We start from the raw sequence: 24,468 nt of genomic DNA on the forward strand, positions 1-24,468 counted from the left end.
CCCACCGAGTGCCCCAGACCTGGCTGGGACGGAGGTGGATTCGGACCATCGTCAGCCTGGATGGGAGGGGTTGGGGTCACCACCTTGTCCCCTGCTGGCTCCTCGAGGAATGGCAGCCCTGGCCCAAGTCCTGGTTGCTGGAGGGAGGAGGCTGAGTCAGCCCTGGAGCATGTCAGGACCTGTGACAGGGACACTGGGGTAGCCGAGCTGGCTCACCACCACCCACGTCACGTGCCCTGCTGTGAACTTGAAGGGACAGGAGGGTGGGAAATGGCCAAAGGCCATGGCCAGGCCCACGTGCCCCCGAGTCCCCCAGCCCAGCACTGGGCACAGAGTTCTGGGGAAGCCCCATGCTGAGGTGCATTTTCCCGTCCCCCGGGAGCCAAGTCTGTCCTCGGGAGAGATCAGGCAGCGGCCACTCTGCCTTCTCCTCCTGGCCATCCTGGCCCGGAGCTCTCTGGGACTTGGCTAAGCCCCCTTCAAGGGCGTTTGAAGAGAGCACCCTCCTGACCGCCAAGGTGGGGACAAAGGCACAGGGCCGTCCCTGCCGAGCACAGCTTGGCCCCGTCATCTCCATGGAATGTCACCTGTGGGGCCAGGCAGGCTGAGCAACTGGCTGTCCTCCAGGGAGGCGCCTCTTGGAGCCCTCACCTTGAGCCCCACCCCACGTCTGGATGCACTCGAGGAAGTGGGGCGAGAACCCCCTGGGGCCCAGGTCAGCTTCCCTCAGGGTCCTGCCCAGCCTGGGCACAGCACATGGATGGAGCAGGATGCTGCCTGCCTGTTCTGACCCCCCGGCCCCCTGCTGAGAGCGTGGGCCCCTTCCTAGGGCCTCTGTGGGAGGGTGGGGCGGGGCCAGGCCTGCCCACAGGGTCCACCTTCTGCTCCAGCCAGAGGAGGGTCCTGTAGGGATCCCGGCTGGGGAAGGTGCAGGGGGCCTGGGAGACTGCCTCTCCGAAGCAGTGAAACCCTCACCCTTCCGTCCCCACTACCACCCTCCCTACACCCTCCCCTGACAGAGGGTGGCAGCCCCAGGCTCTTTGCATAATCCTGTGGCTTCGCTGTCTTCAGCCAGCACCAACGGACAGGGAAGGGCAGAGAAGGCCACCATGGCGACACTCCTCTCTCATCTGCAGCAGCGCCCTCCCCTCTTGCGCCAGGCCATCAAGATAAGGCGCCGCAGAGTCAGAGATCTACAGGATCCCCTGCCCCAAACGGCCCCGGAGGTAGGAGTGACCTCACTGGGGAGAGAGCTGGCCTTGGGGAGCACTGCGGTCTCGGGTGTGGGTGCCCTGCTGTCTGGCCCCACCTCTCGAAGGCTGGGACTGGGGACCAGGGACCCTCCCCTGTCTACCCCACCCTGGGGAGAGCCTCCTGGGCCAGCAGAGCAGGGGCTGCCAGGTGTACTCTGGGCCACTGTGAGACTCAGGCCCTGTGGTCTGAGCCTCTCCGAACCCCTACCTCTGGTGGGCCTGACTTCCCATCCCCTGCTCCTCCAGCTCCAGAGGAGCCAACTCCGTTAGGTGGGGGTGTCCCTGCTGAGGGGTGAGCTGTTTGGGGAGCAGCAGACCCCTAGGCCGGCGTGGCACCCCCCCTCACCTCCGCTACTGAGCCTCACTTCCGCTGCTGGGTGAGGAGCAGCCGCCACCGATAAGCAGAGCTGTTTCCTCTGGGGAAGGGAGGGAGGTGGGGTACGGGTGTGGAGGGCTCGCGTTGCTGGGCGCCCATGGACCTCAGCCACAGCGGGCCAGGGGACGGACCTCCAGGAGGCCTGCTGGGGGAACAGGTGCGGGGCATCAGTGGGGCTGGAGGCCAGGGTGCTGGGGCCCCCATACCCTTGGCCTGGTTCAGGCCTTGGAGGAGCTGTTCCTGTCCATCTGAGCCTGCTCTGGGCCTCCCAGGACACTCTGCCTTTCCACCTTGTTCTGCAGATCCAGCCTCCGTCCCACCACTTCTCCCCCGAGCAGGTAAGAGTCAGAGTGTTGGGGTGCAGAGAGGTGGGGAGGGCGGCTGTGCATCCTCCTGCTGGCCGACGCTGATGGCAGCAAGCAACTTGCGGTGGGGAGGGGACTCCTGGGTCTCAACTCCCTCTGCTGCACAAGCCGCCCCTTGTCCTGCCCTTAGCGAGAGGTGTTGGTGCCAGGGGTGGCTGGTGGGGTCCCCAAGGTGACCCCGTGTGTCTCAGCGGGCCCTGCTCTACGAGGACGCACTCTACACTGTCCTGCACCGCCTGGGTCAGCCTGAGCCCAGCCATGTGACGGAGGCATCTGAGCTGCTGCGGTACCTACAGGAGGTAAGCCCAGCCCCCACGCCACCCCCCTTCCTGCAGCTGCCCTGTCTCGTGCCCCCAGCCACCCACCCGCCTGCCTCCCCACCAGGCCTTCCACGTGGAGCCCGAGGAGCACCAGCAGGCGCTGCAGAGGGTCAGGGAGCTCGAGGTAACTTGGGGCCGGGGCCACCCTGCGCAAGGAGGGGCCTGGGAAGCCCAGCCCCCTCAGGGACTCAGGCCATCCCTCCTGTCCCTCCAGAAGCCAATATTTTGTCTGAAGGCAACCGTGAAACAGGCCAAGGGCATTCTGGGCAAAGATGTCAGTGGTGAGCATGGGGCGGGGTCCCCGACGGGCTTCTTCCTGGCTCCTTCCTCTCCCATCACAGCCTGGCCCAGGACTCTTGGTGGGAGCACCCACCTTCCAGAAGCTCTGCAGTGCTGGCCCCCATGCTGCTGATCCTCTTCCCTCTCCCCAGGAGGAGGCTCAGCCCCGGGCAAGGGTGATGAGGGCCTTTCCCAGGGACCCAGCCGACTCCCTGGCTGCCTCGTCTTCCCCACTCCTCCCCAGGGTTCAGCGACCCCTACTGCCTGCTGGGCATTGAGCAGGGGGTCAGTGTGCCGGGGGGCAGCCCCGGGTCCCGGCATCGGCAGAAGGCTGTGGTGAGGCACACCATCCCCGAGGAGCAGACCCACCGCACGCAGGTCATCACCCAGACACTCAACCCCGTCTGGGACGAGACCTTCATCCTGTACGTGGCCACACTCCAGTCCCCACTCTGTCCAGGTCTCCTCTGGGTAGCAGGGTCTCCCCCAGATAATGAGATGAGTAGGTTGTCCTGGCTCAGAGGAGGGGGTTTGGCTCTGGACAAAGACTGGAGAAAAAGTCCATCTCTAGGCACGTTAAATGGACAGTAGATCAGATGGGACAGAACGACATCAATGCCACATGCGCTGATGGGGCAAGGAGGGTCGGGCCCTTGTGAGTGAGTCTGGGGGTGCCTGAAGCCATACCTGAAAGGAGGCAGGGACACGTGCGGTGGCTCACGCCTGTAATCCCAGCACTTTGGGAAGCTGAGGTGGGCAGAGCACTTGAGGCCAGGAGTTCGAGACCAGCCTGGCCAACATGGCAAAAGCCCATCTCTACTAAAAATACAAAAAAGGCCGGGCGCAGTGGCTCACACCTATAATCCCAGCACTTTGGGAGGCCGAGGCAGGCAGATCACGAGGTCAGGAGATCGAGACCATCCTGGCTAACACGGTGAAACCCTGTCTCTCCTAAAATACGAAAAATTAGCCGGGCATGGTAGCAGGCACCTGTAGTCCCTGCTACTCGAGAGGCTGAGGCAGGGGAATTGCTTGAACCTGGAAGGCAGAAGTTGCAGTGAGCTGAGATCCAACCTGGTGACAGAGCAAGATTCTGTCTCAAAAAAAAAAAAAATTAGTGGGGTCTGGGCGCAGTGGCTCATCCCAGCACTTTTGGGAGGCTGAGGCAGGTGGATCACCTGAGGTCAGAAGTTCAAGACCAGCCTGGCCAACACGGTGAAACCCCCCGCTCTCCTAAAAGTACAAAAATTAGCCAGGCGTGGTGGTACATGCCTGTAATCCCAGCTACGTAGGAGGCTGAGGCAGGAGAATCGCTTGAACCAGGGAGGTGGAGGTTGCGGTGAGCCGAGATCGTGCCACTGCACTCCAGCCTCGGTGACAGAGTGAGACTCTGTCTCAAAAAAAAAAAAAAAAAAAAAAGGGCATGCTTGTAATCCCAGTACTTTGGGAGGCCTAGGCGGGCGGATCACGAGGTCAGAAGCTCAAGACCAGCCTGGCCAACACAGTGAAACCCTGTCTTTACAAAAATTACAAAAATTGGCTGGGCGTGGTGGTGGGCACCTGTAATCCCAGCTACTTGGAAGGCTCAGGCAGGAAAATCATTTGAACCCGGGAGGCGGAGGTTGCAGTGAGCTGAGATCCTGCCACTGCACTCCTCCAGCCTAGGGACAGAACTAGACTCCATCTCAAAAAAAAAAAAAAAAAAAAAAAAAAAAAAAAAGGCAGTGATGCGGGTATGAGGAGAGGAGTTTGGCAGGGATAGGCTACAACTCCATAGCTCTGGGCTCTGGTCACTTTCGGCTTCGGCTGGGGGCATCCACCCTCCAGGGCCCTCAAGCACACCCTTTTCTCCATATAGGGAGTTTGAGGACATCACCAATGCGAGCTTTCATCTGGACATGTGGTGAGTGACCTGGCCTGCACCTAGGGATGGGAAGGGAAGGGATCTGGGGTGAGAGAGGCAGAACCTCCTCCTGGAAGAGGTCCTAGGCGCTCTCTCTGCTTCCTTCTCAAACCTCTGTCCTGCCAGGGACCTGGACACTGTGGAGTCTGTCCGACAGAAGCTTGGGGAGCTCACAGATCTGCATGGGCTTCGCAGGTGCGTGTTGCAGGGCTCACAGGGAAGGAGTGGGGGCTCCTTCTGCCCTCCATCCCCCGACATGCACACTGGATGCTGGGGTGCAGGCTCCTTTGGGGTCCAGGTGGCTGTGGCGGGGTCGGGGGTAGATTCCAGCCTGATCCCTTCTGACACTTGCTGCATCCCCTTCATGGGACCCTGCCTGACGAAGGATCTTTAAGGAGGCCCGGAAGGACAAAGGCCAGGATGACTTTCTGGGGAACGTGGTTCTGAGGCTGCAGGTGAGGAGGAGGAAAGGGGCCCAGGAGCAAGGCAGAGGGAGGGGGTTGGGAGGGATTCTGGGGAGAGGCTCCATGTCCTCACCAAGCTGAGCCTGGAGTCCACCTCCTGTTGTCTCCACTGCCCCTGCCTCTGTGAGGTTCTGACGCTCATGGGCTGGGCATCCCCGCCTGCCAGGACCTGCACTGCCGAGAGGACCAGTGGTACCCCTTGGAACCCCGCACTGAGACCTACCCAGACCGTGGCCAGTGCCACCTCCAGTTCCAACTCATCCACAAGCGGGTAGGTCGGGTCCTGGGCCAGTGGCTGTGCCCAGCTCCTGCGGTGGTCTGCTGGGTTGGGGGTCTGGCTGCACCCGGCGTGGGGCCCTGTCTGCTCACAGAGGCCTCATTGCAGAGAGCCACCTCGGCCAGCCGCTCGCAGCCCAGCTACACGGTGCACCTCCACCTTCTGCAGCAGCTCGTGTCCCACGAGGTCACTCAGCACCAGGTACTGCCCTCCCAGGGCTGGGCGCAGCCGGGGCTGCCCTTCAGGTCCTGATACTCCTCCACCTGCTCCACTCAGGCGGGCAGCACCTCCTGGGACGGGTCGTTGAGTCCCCAGGCTGCCACCGTCCTCTTTCTGCACGCCACACAGAAGGACCTGTCCGACTTCCACCAGTCCATGGCGTGAGTGCACAGCCCTGGGCAGAACCCCTGAGCCACTAGCCCCCCACGCCCCCTGCCCTCCTCCAAGCTGATAGCCCAAAGTGTAATTCTCAGCGGAGTTCCCTTTGGCCCAAAATGTGTGTTTTAAGTTTTGAATCAGTTGCCAACTTTAAAAAGTCTAGAGTTTTGGCTGATGTGGTAGCTCATTCCTGTAATCCCAGGACTTTGGGAGGCTGAGGCAGGAGGATCACCTGAGCCCAGGAGTTCAAGGCTGCAGTGAGCTATGATCACACCAACAGTCCTGCCTGGACCACAGAGTGAGATCTCATTTCAAAAACATACTAGAAAAAGCAATCTAGAGATTTCACATACAATCCAGATCTCCAGCTTCTCGTGAAACCCAAGTGTTGGAACTTCAGGGCCATCATTTTGCTGCTTTTTTTTCTTTTGAAACAGAGTTTTACCCTCGTTGCCCAGACTGGAGTGCAACGGCATGATCTTGGCTCACTGCAACCTCTGCCTTCCAGGTTCAAGTGATTCTCCTGCCTCAGCCTCTCGAGTAGCTGGGATTACAGGCGTGCTCCACCACACGCAGCTAACTTTGCATTTTTAGTAGAGATGGAGTTTCTCCATGTTGGTCAGGCTGGTCTCGAACTCCCGACCTCAGGTGATCTGCCTGCCTCGGCCTCCCAAAGTGCTGGGATTACAGGCGTGAGCCACTGCGCCCAGCCATTTTGCTGCTTTTTTGAGTGGCCAGAGCAGTGATGTGTCTGCCTCTGCCCGTCACAGCTGCCACTGGGCCCACTTCAGTTGCTTTCGTCTCCTGAGTCCTTCTGGGCATTTGAATTTGGACCCCGTCCCTAACCCCAGCCCTGTTTCCCAATGCCATAGCCTTCAACTCAGCAAAACTATGCGCTGATAAGGACAGATCTATGTTGAGGGCCAGTCACGTCAAGTCCTAGGAATGCTGAGGAGGTCACAGGGGGTCACAGTCATTCCAGTGCATGTGAGAAGGGCAGAGATGGGACACAGCCGGCCGGGCGCAGTGGCTCGCACCTGGAATCCCAGCACTTTGGAAGGCCGAGGCGGACAGATCACTTGAAGTCAGGAGTTTGAGACCAGCCTGGCCAGCATGGTGAAACCCTGTCTCTACAAAATATACAAAAATTAGTCAGGCGTGGTGGCGCACGTCTGTAGTCCCAGCTACTCAGGAGGGTGAGGCACAAGAATCACTTGAACCCAGGAGGTGGAGGTTGCAGTGAGCTGAGATCACACCACTGCACTCCAGCCTGGGTGACACAACGAGACTCTGTCTCAAAAAAAAAAAAAAGAGATGGGACACAGCCAGGTGCTGGCCAGGGGAGGAACAGGAGCAGGATATTGCCTCAGGCCTGGGCTGTGACTTGGAGTCTGAGTGGGAGGCGGAGGGAGCCCAGGGGAGTGCATTTCTGGGTCGGGGTCAGCATGTGTACTGCTAGGACCTCAGGCAGGTGGGTGATCCGTCGATGAGGGTGGAATGGCGGTGAGGCTGGAGACTGGAGCAAGCACCAGATGGGGAGGGGCCTGGTTTGCCTGCAGGGCCCAAGCACAGTAATGCAAGTAGCTGCAGTGTCCAATAGGGACCTCGGCCTGTCCCCAGGCTGCTCCTCTCCCCCATCCTCTGCCCTCCCACTGGACCTCTGTGTGTGACATCCCTCCAAACCGTCTGAAAGGAGGTTCTCGCTGATGCTTGCCACATGTGCACGAAGGCTCAGGTCCTTAGATCCTATTTTTCTTTTTTTTTTTTTTTTTTTTGAGACGGAGTCTCGCTGTGTCTCCCAGGCTGGAGTGCAGTGGCGTGATCTCGGCTCACTGCAAGCTCCGCCTCCCGGGTTCACGCCATTCTCCCGCCTCAGCCTCCCAAGTAGCTGGGACTACAGGCGCCCACCACCACGCCCGGCTAGTTTTTTTTTGTATTTTTAGTAGAGACGGGGTTTCACCATGTTAGCCAGGATAGTCTCGATCTCCTGACCTCGTGATCCACCCGCCTCGGCCTCCCAAAGTGCTGGGATTACAGGCTTGAGCCACCGCGCCCGGCCGATCCTATTTTTCTTTTTTTTTTTTTTTCTTTTTTTTTTTTTTTAGCTGGAGTTTCCCTCTTGTTGCCCAGGCTGGAGTGCCATGGCACAGTCTCAGCTCACTGCAACTTCTGCCTCCCGGGTTCAAGTGATTCTCCTGTCTCAGCCTCCCAAGTAGCTGGGACTACAGGTGCCCGCCATCACGCCTGGCTAAATTTTGTATTTTTGGTAGAGATGGGGTTTCACCATGTTGGCCAGGCTGGTCTCGAACTCCTGACCTCAGGTGATCCGCCCTCGTTGGCCTCCCAAAGTGTTGCGATTACAGGTGTGAGCCACCGCACCTAGCTGATCCAATTTTTCAAAAACAGCAAGAAATCCTGAAGTTTTAAAATCACAAATATCTCAATCTGGGCAATTTGAAAAGCATCTATGGAAACAAACAAACAAAAAATCCTGGCTGGTCACGGTGGCTCACGCCTGTAATCCCAGCACTTTGGGAGGCCGAGGCGGGTGGATCACTTGAGGTCAGGTGTTCAAGACCAGCCTGGCCAACATGGTGAAACCCCGTCTCTCTACTAAAAATATAAAATTTAGCTGGGCATGGTGGTACATGCCTGTAGTCCCAGCTACTTGGGAGGCTGAGGCTGGAGAATCGCTTGAAGCCAGGAGGCACAGGTTGCAGTGAGCCGAGGTTGCACCACTGCACTCCAGCCTGGGTGACAGAGTGAGACTACATCTGAAAAAAAAAAGTCCTGCATGTCCTATTGAGACACTAGTTTTCAGCCTGTGCTGGTGGATGGTTCTCCACCAGGGGCCCTGGAGGAGGGAGATGATTCCCTCCACCTGAGGCCAGGTGAACAGGGGAAGGTGACTCCTTCCTCCCTGCCCAGCTGAGGGCTTCCTGTCCCCTGCAGGCAGTGGCTGGCCTACAGCCGCCTCTACCAGAGCCTGGAGTTCCCCAGCAGCTGCCTCCTGCACCCTATCACCAGCATCGAGTACCAGTGGATCCAGGGTCGGCTCAAGGCAGAACAGGTAGGCATGCAGTGGGCAAGGGGTACTGGGCACGCAGGGCTCAGGGAAGGGGCAGGGGAGCAGCAGAGGCTGTCCAGGCTTCTAAAGCATCTCCTGGCTCTGCAGCAGGAGGAGCTGGCCGCCTCATTCAGCTCCCTGCTGGCCTACGGCCTCTCCCTCATTCGGAGGTTCCGCTCTGTCTTCCCCCTCTCTGTCTCGGACTCCCCAGCCCGGCTGCAGTCTCTTCTCAGGTCAGTGACTGCTCTCCCCTTCCTCCGTGGGGTCAGGGATGAGGGAGCAGCTGGGGTGCCTGCAGGAGTGGGAGAAGCCTGTTGGAGGAGTGAGTGCTGTGTGGGGCAACAGGAACTTTGGACACAGCTCTTTTCGTCTTGCAGGGTCCTGGTACAGATGTGCAAGATGAAGGCCTTTGGAGAACTGTGCCCCAACACCGCCCCATTGCCCCAGCTGGTGACTGAGGCCCTGCAGGTATGGTACTCGTGCCGAGGATGGGGGAGACCAGTGTCTGGGCCTGGCAATCCCTCCCTGCTCACTGCCTCTTTGTCGACAGACTGGCACCACTGAATGGTTCCACCTGAAGCAGCAGCACCATCAGCCCATGATGCAGGTGAGGGGCTGGGCAAGGGGGAGGGTGGGGGGCACAGGGGGTGGTGCCTGCCTCTGGCAGCCCTGCCCAGCCCACCTCTGTCTCTGCAGGGCATCCTGGAGGCAGGCAAGGCCTTGCTGGGCCTGGTACAGGATGTCATCGGCGACCTGCACCAGTGCCAGCGCACGTGGGACAAGATCTTCCACAAGTGAGCAGATAGCCAGGTCGGGAGGTAGTGGGGCATTGGCTCAGAGCCGGAACCACAGGGACCCTGGTGTATGCCACTGGGTGACATCTGCTGCCTTTCCTCCAGTACCCTCAAAATCCACCTCTTCTCCATGGCTTTCCGGGAACTGCAGTGGCTGGTGAGTCCCTCCCCTGTCTCTAGGGCATGCTCTCTGACAGGGCTGTGGACCCCACCCTCCACACCTTCCCTTTGCAGGTGGCCAAGCGGGTGCAGGACCACACGACGGCTGTGGGTGATGCAGTGTCCCCAGAGATGGGCGAGAGTCTGTTCCAGCTCTACATCAGCCTCAAGGAGCTCTGCCAGCTGCGTCCAAGCTCCTCAGAGAGGTGGGCAGCAGGCCAATTGCGGGCGGCCGCAGGGGCACAGGGGAGGGGAGGGTGGACGAGGCCCCAGGGCCCATGGTGGCCCCAGCCTTCCCGACGCTGAGCCCCGGCAATCCCCAGGGATGGAGTCCTGGCCCTGGATAATTTCCACCGCTGGTTCCAGCCGGCCATCCCCTCCTGGCTGCAGAAGACGTACAACGTGGCCCTGGCGCGGGTGCAGCGCGCTGTGCAAATGGATGAGGTGGGGGCGTGGCCAGGGTGGGGGACGGGGCCCCGGTTTGGGGGTGAGGCTTGGGTTCTGCCTGGACCTCCAAAGTGTAGTGAAAGCTGGTAACCCTCTCTGAACGTCCCTTTTGGGTGCACTTGAGGCCAGTTGTGTGCAAAATGCTGCCTCTGGATATCCTTGGGGCTGTGGCTTCACTTCGCCTGAGATCCTGCAGCCTGTGCGTCTGGGCGGAGCCGTGCTTGTCTCATGTGAAGCTCCCTGCCCAGCTCTGTGCCTGGTGGTGGTAGCCGCTCTATGGATGAAGGAGGGAGGGGAGGGGGTGGATTTGGCAGTATCCTCAGTCCTCCTTTCTTCCCCCAGCTGGTACCCCTGGGTGAACTGACCAAGCACAGCACATCAGCGGTGGATCTATCCACCTGCTTTGCCCAGATCAGCCACACTGCCCGGCAGCTGGACTGGCCAGACCCAGAGGAGGCCTTCATGATTACTGTCAAGTTTGTGGAGGTGTGGTATCTTCCACGTGTCCTTCCCCCTCTTTCTAGAATACCACCCACCGTTTCTCCCGAGCTCTCACCCAGGCAGTCTCCCAAGGCCTGTGTCCTAAATCCCCCAAGTCGCTGAAATTTCCATGCCCTTCCCACCTGCCCTTCTTGGATGCCCCACCCATGAATCCATTCCCTCTGTCCAACCCCACCCTAGGACACCTGTCGCCTGGCCCTGGTGTACTGCAGTCTTATAAAGGCCCGGGCCCGCGAGCTCTCTTCAGGTCAGAAGGACCAAGGCCAGGCAGCCAACATGGTAAGGCCAGAGATGGGGCTGGGAGTCTGGCTGGGTGTGGGGACCAGCCCGGACGCAGTTCAGGAAGCTCTGCATCTCTGTCCCAGCTGTGTGTGGTGGTGAATGACATGGAGCAGCTGCGGCTGGTGATCGGCAAGTTGCCCACCCAGCTGGCATGGGAGGCCCTGGAGCAGCGGGTAGGGGCTGTGCTGGAGCAGGGGCAGCTGCAGAACACGCTGCATGCCCAGCTGCAGAGCGCGCTGGCCGGGCTGGGCCATGAGATCCGCACTGGCGTCCGAACCCTGGCCGAGCAGGTACCTTGTCCGACCGCACAGTCACCCCATCCCCTCCCGTCCTCAGCCTGCCTGGTTCCAGCAGGACCTGGGCCCGTGTCCAGCCCTGACCCCTTCCTGCGTCTAAACTCAGGCACTAAGGAACTCTCCCATCCCCAGCTCATGCCCTGACCTCCCTCCTTCTTCTGTTTTGTGTCTCCAGTTGGAGGTGGGCATCGCCAAGCACATCCAGAAACTGGTGGGCGTCAGGGAGTCCGTCCTGCCTGAGGATGTAAGTGGCCCTTCTGCCTGCTGGCCTTCACCGCCCTGCCAGCTCTGTAGATCTGGGGTCACTGAAGGCCTTGGTGTCAAAGATAAGTCCCCCAGACCAGGCAAGGCATGTTCTCTCCCTGGGCCTCAGTTTCCTCCTGGGATGCTCACAGGAATGGGTTGGGTCACTCCACCGGCTGTCCCAGCACTGACAGTCAATGAGGGGACTGCAGCTGGGGAGGGCTTAGGCTTTGCAGCCCAACAGGCCAGGGTGCACATCCTTCTCAGCTGCCTCCTAGCTTTGCTGTCCTGTTCACACAAGCCAGCTGGCCTGTAAGTGGGAGCATATCATGACGCACACCTTCGACTGCTGGGTAGAAGGATATTCATTCATTCATCAACTATTTATCAGGTGTCCACTTTGTCCTATGCATTGATTTAAGCACTGGGGATAGGTCAGTGAACAATATGACAAAATACCCGCTTTCCTGGAGCTGACATTCTAGTAGTGGAGGTGAGAGAAGAGCTATCCATAACTACAGTGATCATTATAGCTATTAACTCTCTGCACAGACGTGTATGCGTGTGCACACATGCAGTGTGCTAGATAATGATAAATGCTACAGAGAAAAGACAGAGAATGGGGTGGGAAGTGTCAGAGGGTTGTATTTTTAGATGGTGACCAGGGAAGGCCGTGACAACTGAGTGAAGACCTACGGGAAGCAAGGGGAGGAGCCATGAGAAGTTCTAGGGGAAGAGCATTTCAGGCAGGCAGAACGGCAAGGGCAGAGACCCTGAGGCAGGACCATGCCTGGAAGGTTCCAGGGCTGTAGAGGAGGCCAGTGTGGCTGGGACAGGCTAAGCAACGGAGAGGGGAAGGCAGAGAGGTGGGCAGTCCGGCCTCTTACAGACATTACAAACTGCTCTCACAGAAAGGCCCTGTTTCCTCCCTCCAGGTCAGGGGAAGGGGATGGGGGTGGGGCCAACATGAGCTGGAGCCACACCTGCTCGCCTTCTCCCTCCCCAGGCCATTCTGCCCCTGATGAAGTTCCTGGAGGTGGAGCTTTGCTACATGAACACCAACTTGGTACAGGAGAACTTCAGCAGGTCTGTAGCAGCCCCTGCCCTGGGCATGCTCACCACCTCCCCCTCTCCTCCCACGGCCCCTCCTTCCTGGGCCCCAGCATCCGTTCTGAGGGGTGTAGCAGCCCCTGCCCTGGGCGTGCTCACCACCTCCCCCTCTCCTCCCACGGCCCCTCCTTCCTGGGCCCCAGCATCCGTTCTGAGGGGTGTAGCAGCCCCTGCCCTGGGCGTGCTCACCACCTCCCCCTCTCCTCCCACGGCCCCTCCTTCCTGGGCCTCAGCATCCGTTCTGAGGGGTGGAGGTGAATACCTTTGGTGACCTCCCTTACAGGGTGGTCAGGCTCTGCTAATGCTCGCTGCAGGGACAGGGAGCTTGCCACTTTGCAGGCCTCCCCATTTCCTGCTGCCTAACTGAGTCCTTCTTTGAGTGCTTTGAGTCCTTCCTTAGGCTGAGCCAAAATCTGCCTGTCCTTTCTCCTTTAGTCCCAGGCCTGTCTTCAGGGCCTCCCTGACTGCTTCTCTGCCCCCATTAGGTTACAGGTGGTCCCCACCCACGGTGCAGGGAGAACTTCTAGTTAGGGGGGGGAGAACTTCTAGTTAGGGGGTCTTTTTTTTTTTTTTTTTTTTTTTTTTTTTTTTTTGAGACGGAGTCTCGCTCTGTCGCCCAGGCTGGAGTGCAGTGGCGCGATCTCAGCTCACTGCAAGCTCCGCCTCCCGGGTTCCCGCCATTCTCCTGCCTCAGCCTCCTGAGTAGCTGGGACCACAGGCGCCGCCACCTCGCCCGGCTAATTTTTTGTGTTTTTAGTAGAGACGGGGTTTCGCCGTATTAGCCAGGATGGTCTCGATCTCCTGACTTTGTGATCCGCCCGTCTCGGCCTCCCAAAGTGCTGGGATTACAGGCGTGAGCCACCGCGCCCGGCCTAGTTAGGGGGTCTTATAGCAGGGACCCAGGATGCCAGGCAACAGGCGGTGGAGTGCAGCACGTGGGCTCTGGACCACCTGGGTTCAGACTCCAGCTTCATCACTGCTTAGCAGCCTTGGACAAGTTCCTGGTGCAGATGAGAATAGTTCTGGCTTCTGCTGAGGATTAAATGGGTCATGTGAGGTGCCGAGCGTGGTGTCAGTACAAAGGAAGTGGTCAGTGATTATTAGCTGTAGTGACAATGACGATGACAGTGCCCACCTCCCTGTGGAATCTGGGTGCTGAAGAGGCCGCCTGCCCTCCTAGAGTTCTGTTCCACCCCCACAGGTATAGTCAGGGCCCCTTGGAGCCCAGCCGTTTTTATTTCTTAAACCATGTATATATGTTTTTTATTTTTTTGAGATGGAGTCTTGCTCTGTCGCCAGACTGGAGTGCAGTGGCGCCATCTCAGCTCACTGCAACCTCCGCCACCGGGTTCAAGTGATTCCCTGCCTCAGCTTCCCAAGTAGCTGGGACTACAGGCTTGTGCCACCACGCCCAGCTAATTTTGTATTTTTAGTAGTGGCGGGGTTTCTCCATGTTGGTCAGGCTGGTCTTGAACTCCTGACTTCATGATCCACCCGCCTTGGCCTCCCAAAGTGCCGGGATTACAGGCGTGAGCCACCACTCCCAGACTGTTTTTAACATTTTATTTATTTTTTTCACCTTTCAGCTCTGTTGGACTTGATCTTAGACCATATTTTTCACATAAACCAGAGTTAAACATCCACCAAGAGGGAAGTTTTGCTCAGTGCTATCTCAGGAGCCTTTAGAACACCACCAGGCAGGCCGGGCGCGGTGGCTCAAGCCTGTAATCCCAGCACTTTGGGAGGCTGAGACGGGTGGATCACGAGGTCAGGAGATCGAGACCATCCTGGCTAACACAGTGAAACCCTGTCTCTACTAAAAAAAAAATACAAAAAAACTAGCTGGGCGAGGTGGCGGGCGCCTGTAGTCCCAGCTACTCGGGAGGCTGAGGCAGGAGAATGGCCTGAACCCGGGAGGCGGAGCTTGCAGTGAGCTGAGATCCGGCCACTGCACTCCAGCAAGGGGGACAGAGTGAGACTCCGTCTCAAAAAAAAAAAAAAAAAAAAAAGAACACCACCAGGCATGGTGGCTCATGCCTGTAATCCCAGTACTTTGGGAAGCCAAGGTGAGCGGATCACTTGAGCCCAGGGGTTCAAGACCAGCGTGGGCAACATGGCAAAACCCGGTCTCTACAAAATTATACCAAAATATATATATATATATTTATATTTGTATTTATTTGTGTGTATTACACAAAAATTAGCCAGGCATGGTGGAGTCTACCTGTAGTCCCAGCTACCTGGGAGGCTGAGTTGGGAGGATCCCTTGAACGCAGAAGATGGAGAGGATCCCTTGAACACAGAAGGTGGAAGCTGCAGTGAGCTGTGATGGCACTGCTGCACTCAGCCTGGGTGACAGAGTGAGACCCTATCTGAAAAAAACTTTGGAAAGAACAGTGCCGGGTACATAATGGACACTTAAATGTGTTGCACAGGCCGGGCGTGGTGGCTCACGCCTGTAATCCCAGCACTTTGGGAGGCCGAGGCGGGCGGATCACGAGGTCAGGAGATCGAGACCATCCTGGCTAACACAGTGAAACCCCGTCTCTACTAAAAATGCAAAAAATTAGCCGGGCGAGGCGGCGGGCGCCTGGAGTCCCAGCTACTCGGGAGGCTGAGGCAGGAGAATGGCGTGAACCCGGGAGGCGGAGCTTGCAGTGAGCCGAGATCGCGCCATTGCACTCCAGCCTGGGCAACTAAGCGAGACTCTGTCTCAAAAAAAAAAAAAAAAAAAAAAAAAAAAAAAAATGTGTTGCACAAATTAATTAACTACTTTTTTGGCGGGGGGACGGAGTCTCTCGTTCCTGACCTCAGGTGATCACCCCACCTTGGGCTTCCCAAAGTGCTGGGATTATAGGCATGAGCCACTGCGCCTGGCCATGCTTTTTTTTTTTTTTTTTTGAGACGGAGTCTCGCTATGTCGCCCAGGGTGGAGTGCAGTGGCCGGATCTCAGCTCACTGCAAGCTCCGCCTCCCGGGTTTTTACGCCATTCTCCTGCCTCAGCCTCCCGAGTAGCCGGGACTACAGGCACCCACCACCTCGCCCGGCTAGTTTTTTGTATTTTTTAGTAGAGACGGGGTTTCACCGTGTTAGCCAGGATGGTCTCGAACTCCTGACCTCGTGATCCGCCCGTCTTGGCCTCCCAAAGTGCTGGGATTACAGGCTTGAGCCACCGCGCCCGGCCGCTTTTTTTTTTTTTTTTTTGAGATGGAGTTTCGCTCTTGCTGCCCAGACTAGAGTGCAACGGCATGCATGATCTGGGCCCACCGCAACCTGCACCTCCCAGTTCAAATGATTCTCCTGCCTCAGCCTCCTGAGTAGCTGGGACTACAGGCATGCGCCACCATGCCAGGCTAATTTTGTATTTTTAGTAGAGATGGGGTTTCTCCATGTTGGTCAGGCTGGTCTCCAACTCCCGACCTCAGTGATCCGCCCGCCTCAGCTTCCCAAAGTGCTTGGATTACAGGCATGAGCCACTGTGCCCAGCCAATTTTTTTTTTGTTTTTTTGTTTGCTTGTTTGTTTTGTTTTTTTGAGATGGAGTCTCACTCTGTTGCCCAGGCTGGAATGCAGTGGCATGATCTCAGCTCGCTGCAAGCTCCACCTCCTGGGTTCACGCCATTCTCCTGCCTCAGCCTCCCCAGTAGCTGGGGCTACAGGCACATGCTGCCACGCCCAGCTAATTTTTGTATTTTTAGTAGAGACAGGGTTTCACCATGTTAGCCAGGATGATCTCTATCTCCTGACCTTGTGATCCGCCTGCCTCAGCCTCCCAAAGTGCTGGGATTACAGGCATGAGCCACTGCGCCCGGCCTGCTTTTTTTTTTTTGAGACAGCATCTCATTCTTGTGACTCAGGCTGGAGTGCAGTGGCGTGATCACGGCTCACTGCAGCCTCATCTTCGTGGGCTCAAGCGATCCCTCCCACCTCAGCCTGCTGAGTAGCTGGGGCTACAGGTGCATGCCATTATGCCTGGCTAATTTTTTTATTTTTATTTTTTGAGCTGGAGTCTTGCTCTGTTGCCAGGCCGGAGTGCAGTGGTGCAATCTTGGCTCACTACAACCTCCGCCTCCCGGGTTCAAGCGATTCTCCTGCCTCAGCCTCCCAAGTAGCTGGGACTACAGGCACGCGCCACCACGCCCAGCTAATTTTTGTATTTTTAGTAGAGACGGGGTTTCGCTATGTTGGCCAGCATGGTCTCAATCTCTTGATCTCCTGATCTATCTGCCTCGACCTCCCAAAGTGCTGGGATTACAGGCATGAGCTACTGCGCCTGGCCTGCTACTGTCTTAAATCAAGTTCTGTCACTGGGGGCCTGGCCTCCTCCCTGTCTCCAGCCTTGTTTGTGGGTTCCATTAGCCTGCTGTGGAGGGTTCTTCACTGAGGTTGAGAGGTGTGTTGGATAGGACTGACCCCACCTGCCCCTTGCTGGTCCTGTACCCGCCCTCTCCCCAGCCTTACCTGGGGTGGGAGGAGCTGGGGTGTGGCTGGGTCCCTGAGGCCTCCCCTTTCTCAAGAGCATCTTTGCTTCCTCCTCCACCACTGCCCTGCTGTGCTGTGTCCACATCCCTCCGGCCCCCGCCCCAGCCTCCTGACCCTGCTCTGGACCCACACGCTCACAGTGCTGGTAGAGGCGGCTGCCTCCCAACGCAGCTCGTCCCTGGCTTCCAACAGGCTGAAGATTGCCCTGCAGGTAACAGAACCGGTCACAGCAATGATAACCCTGGTGGGAGGGTGCCGGGGATCAACTCTGATATCTCCCTCAGAACTTGGAGATCTGCTTCCACGCTGAGGGCTGTGGCCTGCCGCCCGAGGCTCTGCACACTGCCACCTTCCAGGTAGGGGCTTTGGGTGAGCTTCCCCGCAGGAGGTCCGGGGAGCCTGCCTTTTGGCACTCACCTATGTCCAGGGCCAGCTACATAATTTATGGGGCCCAGTACGAAATGAAAAGCTGGGCCCCTTATTCAAAAGTTATTCAAAAGTTATTCAAATTTTAAAACGGTGACAACAGAACCTGAAACCAAGCCTGGGTCCTCCTAAGCACAGGGCCCTGTGTGCCTGCACGGGGGCGGTAGGGTCAGGGGAGCACACCCGTGAAACCAGCCCTGTCTGCGCCCCTCCTGCTGTCTGCCTGGCCTGAGGGTGGCTCCTGCCCGTGGCCCCATGACCCAATACTTTCCATTTCAAACGGGCATCTTACCCTTGACCGCGAGCTCCTGGAGGGCGTGCGGTCCATTTGGATTCTCAGCTGTATGTGTTCCCAGGCTCTGCAGAGGGACCTGGAGCTGCAGGCAGCCTCCAGCCGGGAGCTCATCCGGAAGTACTTCTGCAGCCGCATCCAGCAGCAGGTGAGGTCCCTCCCTTGTGCTGTGCCCTCTGCAGCCTCTGGAGCACCTCACTCCCCCTGTGTCCCTGCTGACCCTGCCCCTGCTCCCCACCCCAGGCAGAAACCACCTCTGAGGAGCTGGGGGCTGTGACAGTCAAGGCCTGCTACCGCGCCTCTGAGCAGAAGCTGCGTGTGGAGCTGCTCAGCGCCTCCAGCCTGCTGCCCCTGGACTCCAACGGTGAGTGGAGGCTGCCCTTTGGCCACTCCCCGTGGTCCCATCCTGGCCCTCCTGTCTCAGCGACCCTTGGGGCTCAGCTCACCCTGCAGGAGCTCTGGGTGCATTTCCTCCAGTTACCAGGAGGGGTCAGTGCTGCTGAGCAGAGCGTAGCTGTGGGGGTGGGGTACCTGGGAGACCCTCAACTAATGCACATGCCCCCGCCACTTGCCAGGCTCCAGCGACCCCTTTGTCCAGCTGACCTTGGAGCCCAGGCATGAGTTCCCTGAGCTGGCTGCCCGGGAGACCCAGAAGCACAAGAAGGACCTTCACCCACTGTTTGATGAGACCTTTGAATTGTGAGTGGGTCCCGTTCTTCTCCCAGTCCCCCGCCTCATTTCCCCCAGGTGGGCTCCCTCAGGCCTGCTCCTCCTGGCTGGGGCCAAGGGGCTCCCCTGAGATGGCTACATTTGGGCCCAAGGGATGGGGCACCTGGGACAAGAGTACGGCTGGACGCGGTGGCTCACACTTGTAATGCCGGCACTTTGGGAGGCCGAGGCAGGCGGATCACTTGAGGTCAGAAGTTCAAGACCAGCCTGGCCAACATGGTGAAACCCCATCTCTACTAAAAATACAAAATTAGCCAGGTGTGATGGTGGTCACCTGTAATCTGAGCTACTGAGGAGGCTGAGGCAGGAGAATTGCTTAACCCAGGAGGCAGAGGCTGCTGAGATGGTGCCACTGCACTCCAGCCTGGGCAACAGAGTGAGACTCCATCTCCAAAAAAAAAAAGAGGGCTGGGTATGGTGGCTCACGCCTATAATCCCAGCACTTTGGGAGGCCGAGGCGGGTAGATCACAAGGTCAGGAGATCAAGACCATCCTGGCTAACACGGTGAAACCCTGTCTCTACTAAAAATACAAAAAATTAGCCGGGTGTGGTGGGATGCGCCTGCAGTCCCAGCTACTCGGGAGGCTGAGGCAGGAGAACTGCTTGAACCTGGGAGGCGGAGGTTGTGGTGAGTCGAGATCACGCCACTGCACTCCAGCCTGGGTGACAGAGCAAGACTCCATCTCAAAAAAAAAAAAAAGCTTGCTTCCCCTGGGGGGAGGGGTGGACTCCCACATGTTGAACTTAGGGACTTCCAGGGAAGGGTCCTGTCTCTGAGGTTCTCAGTAACCTGCTCCCAGTTCCTCAGGACAGGTGAGCGGGGAACACAGGACCCCTGGTTTAAAGCATCAGCTCACGGTCAGAGCAGGCATTGCATACATGGCCAAGAGGTACCAGGCTGAGAGCTGGCTCTGCAATCCTAACCCTGGCTGGTTCCCAACACCAAGCGGGTGAACCCATGTGTTGGTGCTGGGGGTGGCCGTGCTGGGGCTGGCAGCAGAGCCCTGACTCTTCCCACAGCCTGGTGCCTGCCGAGCCGTGCCGCAAGGCTGGGGCATGCCTCCTGCTCACCGTGCTGGACTACGACACGCTGGGGGCCGACGACCTAGAAGGCGAGGCCTTCCTGCCGCTGTGTGAGGTGCCCGGGCTGAGTGGCTCTGAGGAGCCTGGTGAGGTGCCTCAGACCCGCCTGCCCCTCACGTACCCCGCACCCAACGGTAGGCCTGAGCCCAGGGCAGGGTGGTACAGGGACGGGAGCCTGTAAAGCTCAGGCAGGGGCCCCAGAGAGGTGACACCAGGGTCAGAGAACAGCTTCCCTGGAGGTGGGAGCCAGTGGGACAACCATGGCCCATCTCTTGCTCTAATCAACAGACCAGTGAACTTTAAGCTAAGTGTAACGTGACTCTTCCTGCATGGGGGAGTCACCAAGAAGTTTAACTGGGGAGAAGGGTCTGGATCTCACTCAGTGGGGCCACATCCCTGCAGAGCATTTCTGATTCCAGCAACGGTCTCGTGCTTGTGCACTTAAGAGCAAGTGCTAAGCACTTTACGCATGCCAGCCAACGAAGCAGATATTAGCACTCTTTTACAGATGAGTAAACCGAGGCATGAAGAGGTTAACTTGCTAGCTTTAGGTTCTCATATAAAAAGGTAATAATAGCAAGCCGGGCGTGGTGGCTCAAGCCTGTAATCCCAGCACTTTGGGAGGCCGAGACGGGCGGATCATGAGATCAGGAGATCGAGACCATCCTGGCTAACACGGTGAAACTCCGTCTCTACTAAAAAATACAAAAAACTAGCCAGGCGAGGTGGCGGGCGCCTGTAGTCCCAGCTACTCGGGAGGCTGAGGCAGGAGAATGGCGTGAACCCGGGAGGCGGAGCTTGCAGTGAGCTGAGATCCAGCCACTGCACTCCAGCCTGGGCGACAGAGTGAGACTCTGTCTCAAAAAAAGAAAAAAAAAAAAGGTAATAGCCAAATCTTAGGCACATCTCAGCCCCTCGCTGCAGTCGGGTCAGTGTCCCAGCAGCACTCTGTCTATTACACGACCGGATGCGTCTGTCAGACCACCTCCTGAGCTGGGCTGGCGAGGGTCTGTCACTGGTTTCCTTCCAGGTTGTTGGGGGGATGGGGCAGTGTTGTGCTCCCCCACACTCTTCCCTGCCACCACCAGGCACTGCCTCTCCCCCAGCATCTGACCCCCAAACCCCTCTCTCCGCAGGGGACCCAATCCTGCAGCTGCTGGAGGGCCGGAAGGGTGACCGAGAGGCCCAGTTCTTTGTGAGGCTGCGGCGGCACCGGGCCAAGCAGGCCTCCCAACATGCCTTGCGGCCTGCACCGTAGCCGTAGAGGTTTGCGGTGGGGCTGGGTCCCTGGTGGGGACCTGCAAGGGCTTTCCTGTAGGGTCTGGGGCTTCCCCGTCACAGCATGGCCTTCCAGCTTGGCCTGACACCTGGGGAGCCCCAGCATGCGGAGCGTCCAGAGTGCAGACTCCCCTGCCTTCCACAGTGATGGGGGCTCAGCATCGATATCTCTACTCCCACCCGCCTGCCTCCAGCCCTGGCTGCAATGTCTCCACCACACCCCAGCCCCAGGGGGAGCAAACCCTGCCCCTGCCCCCCTTTCGGAAAAGCTGCTCTGGTGGGCAGGGGATTGGGCCATCTGTCTCCTGGCCCATCTGCCTCCTAGCCTTCCTGTTCCAGCCACTGGGGTGGGGGCCAGGTTCACTGGAACCAGGGCTACAGGTGCAGAGTCTCCTGGGGAAGGGAGGAGGACCCTGCCAAAGATGAGGCTCCAGCTGCCCTGAGGGAAGGGTGGTGGCCATTACTAGAGGGAGCCTGGGTCCTCTCCCCAGGGGCTGCCAGCATCCAGGCCAGGAGGCCTGGAGCCAAGAACCTTCTGGCTCTGAGGGAGCAAGAGCTGGCAGGCGGCGGGGCTGGCACGGACAGACGGAAGCAGAAAGGACAGTTTGGCCGCTGTGTCTGCTACGCATGCCTCCTCCCCAGAAAGCACCTGCCACCTAGAAACTTTCTTAGCAAAAAAAAATAATAAAACCAATCCTTTGTCCTCTTAAAATATACCTTTGGGCTACAGTGGGGCCCGGAATGCGAGCCAGGCCAGGTAGCTTCCTCCCCAGCCCTCAGGGGACCTTGAGCTACCCCTACCTTGGAGCAGCTACAAAGCAGGGGGGTGGGTATGGGAATAACTGAGGCAGAGGCAGGGTTAGGGTGATTTTTGGCTGTGGGCTTTGAACACATCACTTCACCAGGCATACCAGTTCCTGTGGCAACACCCAGCACAGGGACCCGTTCCTCAGGGGAGCACAGTGAGCAGGGGCCTCCCGAGGGTGCAGATTGAGGCTGAGGGGCTGCTCTTGAGACAGCAGGGCATAGTGGAGCTGGGTCCCTACCCTGCCTGGGGGGTCAGAAGCTGAGGGCTGGTCATCACGTCATCGTAGCTGTGTGACCCTGGTTCCACGTGGGAACCTCTGAGTCTGCACAAGATGAGGACAGGAGACGAGGTTCGTTGAGATGACATCCAAGGCCCCTGAGACCATGCAAAGAGGATCCCACCAGGGTGTCTTCTCACCCCCACCGCACAGCCTAGTTGAGGAGGTGGGAGGGAGGACATGCCTCTTAAGCCTCAGCCCCTCCTCCCTCAGGGGCAGGGTGGGGTGAAGAAGGCAGAAGGCAGGACTTCCTCTGGGCCCTCCCAGCAAATCATCCCAATGGGAAGGCACTGGGTTTTTTGTTTTTGTGATGGAGTCTCACTCTGTCACCCAGGCTGGAGTGCAATGGTGCAATCTCAGCTTACTGCAACCTCTGCCTCCCGGGTTCAAAGGATCCTCCTGCCTTAGCCTCCTGAGTAGCTGGAACTACAGACATGTGCCACCACGCCTGGTTAATTTTTGTATTTTTTTGTTTTAGTAGAGATGGGGTTTCACCATGTTGGCCAGGCCTCAAGTGATCTGCCCACCTCGGCCTGTTTTTGTTTTTGAGATGGGGTCTCACTCTGTCACCCAAGCTGGAGGCAGCTGTGCAATCACGGCTCACTGCAGCCTGGACCTCCTGGGCTCAGGTGATCCTCCCACCTCAGCCTCCCTAGTAGCTGGGACGACAGGCGTGCGCCATCATGCCCAGTTGGGAAGACACTGTTCCTCTGAGAAACAATTAGGGGCCCTATTGCCAGTCACCGCTAACCATACAGCCCTAGAGTCCTAGGGCCTGGGAGGCCTCTGTGTCCAAGGCTAAGTGTCCCTAGGTCATCAACCCCTAGGCCTAGGTCGGAAAGCACTTGAACTGTTTTGGGGCCCAGTGGGTTCAGGAAGCTTCCAGGCCTCTCCAGCTGCCTTACCACACCTCAGGGGTGTGGGCACCAACTGTTTCCATGGGTGAGGCAGGGCTCCTGGCCCACCTTATAGTTCAGAGGCCCTCTTTTGGGACCCACTCCCCCTCACCCCCAGGTAAAGAAGCTACCACTGCAAGTTCATATTTTATTTCCAATAGGTTTGGAGCTTTGTTGATTTTTGCATTTTTGTAAAAAAGGAAAAAGTTTTCACTTAACTCATTGAAAGCCCTTTCGTGCTGAGCCCAAGGGGGAGCCTGGGCCAGGACCAGACCCTCTCAGCTCCTACCCCAGACACCCGGTGCTGGGGTGCAGCTGCTCCCTCTGCCCGCTCTGCCCTCCCGCCCCTGCTGCATCTCTCTCTGTACAGAACAATTTTTAAAATGGAAGCTAAGACACGATATACACTGGACAGGCACACACACACGCACACAGGCGTCCGCCCAGAACAGGGCGGGACACCAGCTGCACTCAGAGAGCACCAAGGAATGCATACGGAGCCCCTCCGGCTAGGAGGGCAGGGCCTGGGCCCCCTTGGTCCTCAGTCTGCACTCCTCCACGCCAATTGCCCTGCTAGCTGCCAGAGAGGGGAGGGGGCAGGGAGAGCTGGGGGCAGCTGGTAGTGGTCAAGGGGGTGGGGAGGTCATAGAATGAGTGCCAGCCTGGTAGGTGGCCCTGGGGCCAGGAGGCTCTTGTGGGGAGTCCAGGGGGAGAGGACTGAGGGTGGACCCTCAGGAACCTGAGGGCTGGAACTCCCGGGCCTTGCCCCTCGAGGAGCTTCAAGGGCCCAGGTGTTGGGAGTGGGGCTGGCCCTGCAGCACTGGCCTCCAGCCCTTACTGTTCTCCCCAGAACTATACATTTGGTAAACCTAGGAGCTAAGCCAGCTGAGACCCCCAGCACACCCCCTCAGGCCTCCAAGGCCCTCATAGCTGGGGGCCAGGCCTGCTCTGGGGGACCCACGTCTTCCACACTCCACCCCTGCCCTGGCAAGGAGGTAGGGGGAGCAGAGCCTGCCCTGAGGGCTTCTCCCCTCCCCTTAGTGCCTTCCAGTCCCACCCTTCCCTGCTCAGGCCCCAGGAAGAAGTTAAAAATAGTTAGTTCCTACATTAAAAAAGAGACAGAAACAGATTATCTGCCAAAAGGCCAGTGGGAGAAGAGGGGATGTCGTCTCTGCGGTAGGAAGGGCAGGGAGTGGGTAGGGGAGGACTGCAAAATAGTTTCTTCTTTTAAAAAGTGCTTGGTAAGTCTTTTAAAGTGTGTGTCTATATCTATGTACAGATATACACACAGACACTGTCCACACCACCACGCATACCTGCACACATACAGAAATGTATACATATACATAATCATATACATATACATACATACACATATATATATATATATTCATATATATATATATATATACTTTAAAAAGTCCTAGGTGAGAAGATCTGGGCCAGGCTGGGCCAGGCCTGCAGGGTCACGACTGGAGGGCGTGGGCCCGGCCAGGCTGGCAGATGGGGCACTCGCTGCCCTCAGCGCAGAGCTCACACAGTGCAGCATGTTGGCACGGCAGCACTGCCCGCTTCTGTTCCTGACACTTAAGGCATTTCACCGACTGCATGTGGAACACGGCCTGCAGGGAAAGGGGCATTGTGGTCACCATCCATGGGTCTGGCCCCAAGTTGAGCAAGGA

At 58.1% G+C, this 24,468-nt stretch overlaps 4 protein-coding genes across 8 annotated transcripts in view; 1 reads left to right on the plus strand and 3 right to left on the minus strand.

The window, feature by feature from the left end:
• UBALD2 (UBA like domain containing 2) overlaps nt 1-22,893 on the minus strand; it is a 468,792-nt gene extending 445,899 nt beyond the window's left edge. Inside the window, exon 1 of the mRNA XM_050764500.1 lies at nt 22,890-22,893. The gene's annotated coding sequence lies outside the window, so the exon portion shown is untranslated. The remainder of the gene's footprint in view (nt 1-22,889) is intronic.
• LOC126939213 (CST complex subunit TEN1) overlaps nt 1-24,468 on the minus strand; it is a 224,897-nt gene that overhangs the window by 169,448 nt on the left and 30,981 nt on the right. The gene's annotated exons all lie outside the window — the stretch shown is intronic.
• UNC13D (unc-13 homolog D) lies at nt 401-21,517 on the plus strand. Of its 4 annotated transcripts, none has more exons than XM_050764195.1 (33): nt 401-715; nt 1,072-1,226; nt 1,932-1,967; nt 2,186-2,293; nt 2,379-2,438; nt 2,529-2,595; nt 2,838-3,018; nt 4,452-4,496; nt 4,623-4,691; nt 4,882-4,951; nt 5,127-5,231; nt 5,346-5,438; nt 5,514-5,617; nt 8,568-8,685; nt 8,791-8,915; nt 9,060-9,150; nt 9,233-9,289; nt 9,379-9,476; nt 9,582-9,633; nt 9,711-9,841; nt 9,959-10,079; nt 10,425-10,568; nt 10,764-10,862; nt 10,949-11,155; nt 11,337-11,405; nt 12,411-12,490; nt 17,102-17,207; nt 17,281-17,352; nt 17,779-17,862; nt 17,958-18,078; nt 18,290-18,413; nt 19,465-19,661; nt 20,664-21,517. In XM_050764195.1, exons 2-33 carry the CDS (start codon nt 1,110-1,112, stop codon nt 20,783-20,785), a joined length of 3,273 nt encoding a protein of 1,090 aa, XP_050620152.1. In that variant the 5' UTR covers nt 401-715; nt 1,072-1,109; the 3' UTR covers nt 20,786-21,517. The 4 variants fall into 4 exon arrangements, with proteins under 4 accessions (XP_050620152.1, XP_050620151.1, XP_050620150.1 ...); XM_050764194.1 differs by lacking the exon at nt 401-715 and having other exon boundaries at nt 732-1,226; nt 20,664-20,793; nt 21,297-21,517; XM_050764193.1 differs by lacking the exon at nt 401-715 and having other exon boundaries at nt 732-1,226.
• Nucleotides 22,921-24,468, minus strand: part of UNK (unk zinc finger) — a 43,392-nt gene continuing 41,844 nt past the window's right edge. For both annotated transcript variants that reach the window (XM_050764212.1, XM_050764210.1), the window contains exon 16: nt 22,921-24,408. In XM_050764212.1, the coding sequence (XP_050620169.1) occupies nt 24,253-24,408 (156 nt within the window). In that variant the 3' untranslated portion in view covers nt 22,921-24,252. The remainder of the gene's footprint in view (nt 24,409-24,468) is intronic.

This window comes from Macaca thibetana, chromosome 16, assembly GCF_024542745.1.
Source record: "Macaca thibetana thibetana isolate TM-01 chromosome 16, ASM2454274v1, whole genome shotgun sequence".
Classification (NCBI taxonomy): Eukaryota; Metazoa; Chordata; class Mammalia; order Primates; family Cercopithecidae; genus Macaca; species Macaca thibetana.

Coding starts and splice junctions, on each gene's coding strand:
- UNC13D (XM_050764195.1), top strand. CDS start 1,110: ATGGCGACACTCCTCTCTCATCTGCAGCAGCGCCCTCCCCTCTTGCGC. Junction 3,019..4,451: donor TGGGACGAGACCTTCATCCT/GTACGTGGCCAC, acceptor TTCTCCATATAG/GGAGTTTGAGGACATCACCA. Junction 8,686..8,790: donor GTCGGCTCAAGGCAGAACAG/GTAGGCATGCAG, acceptor CTGGCTCTGCAG/CAGGAGGAGCTGGCCGCCTC.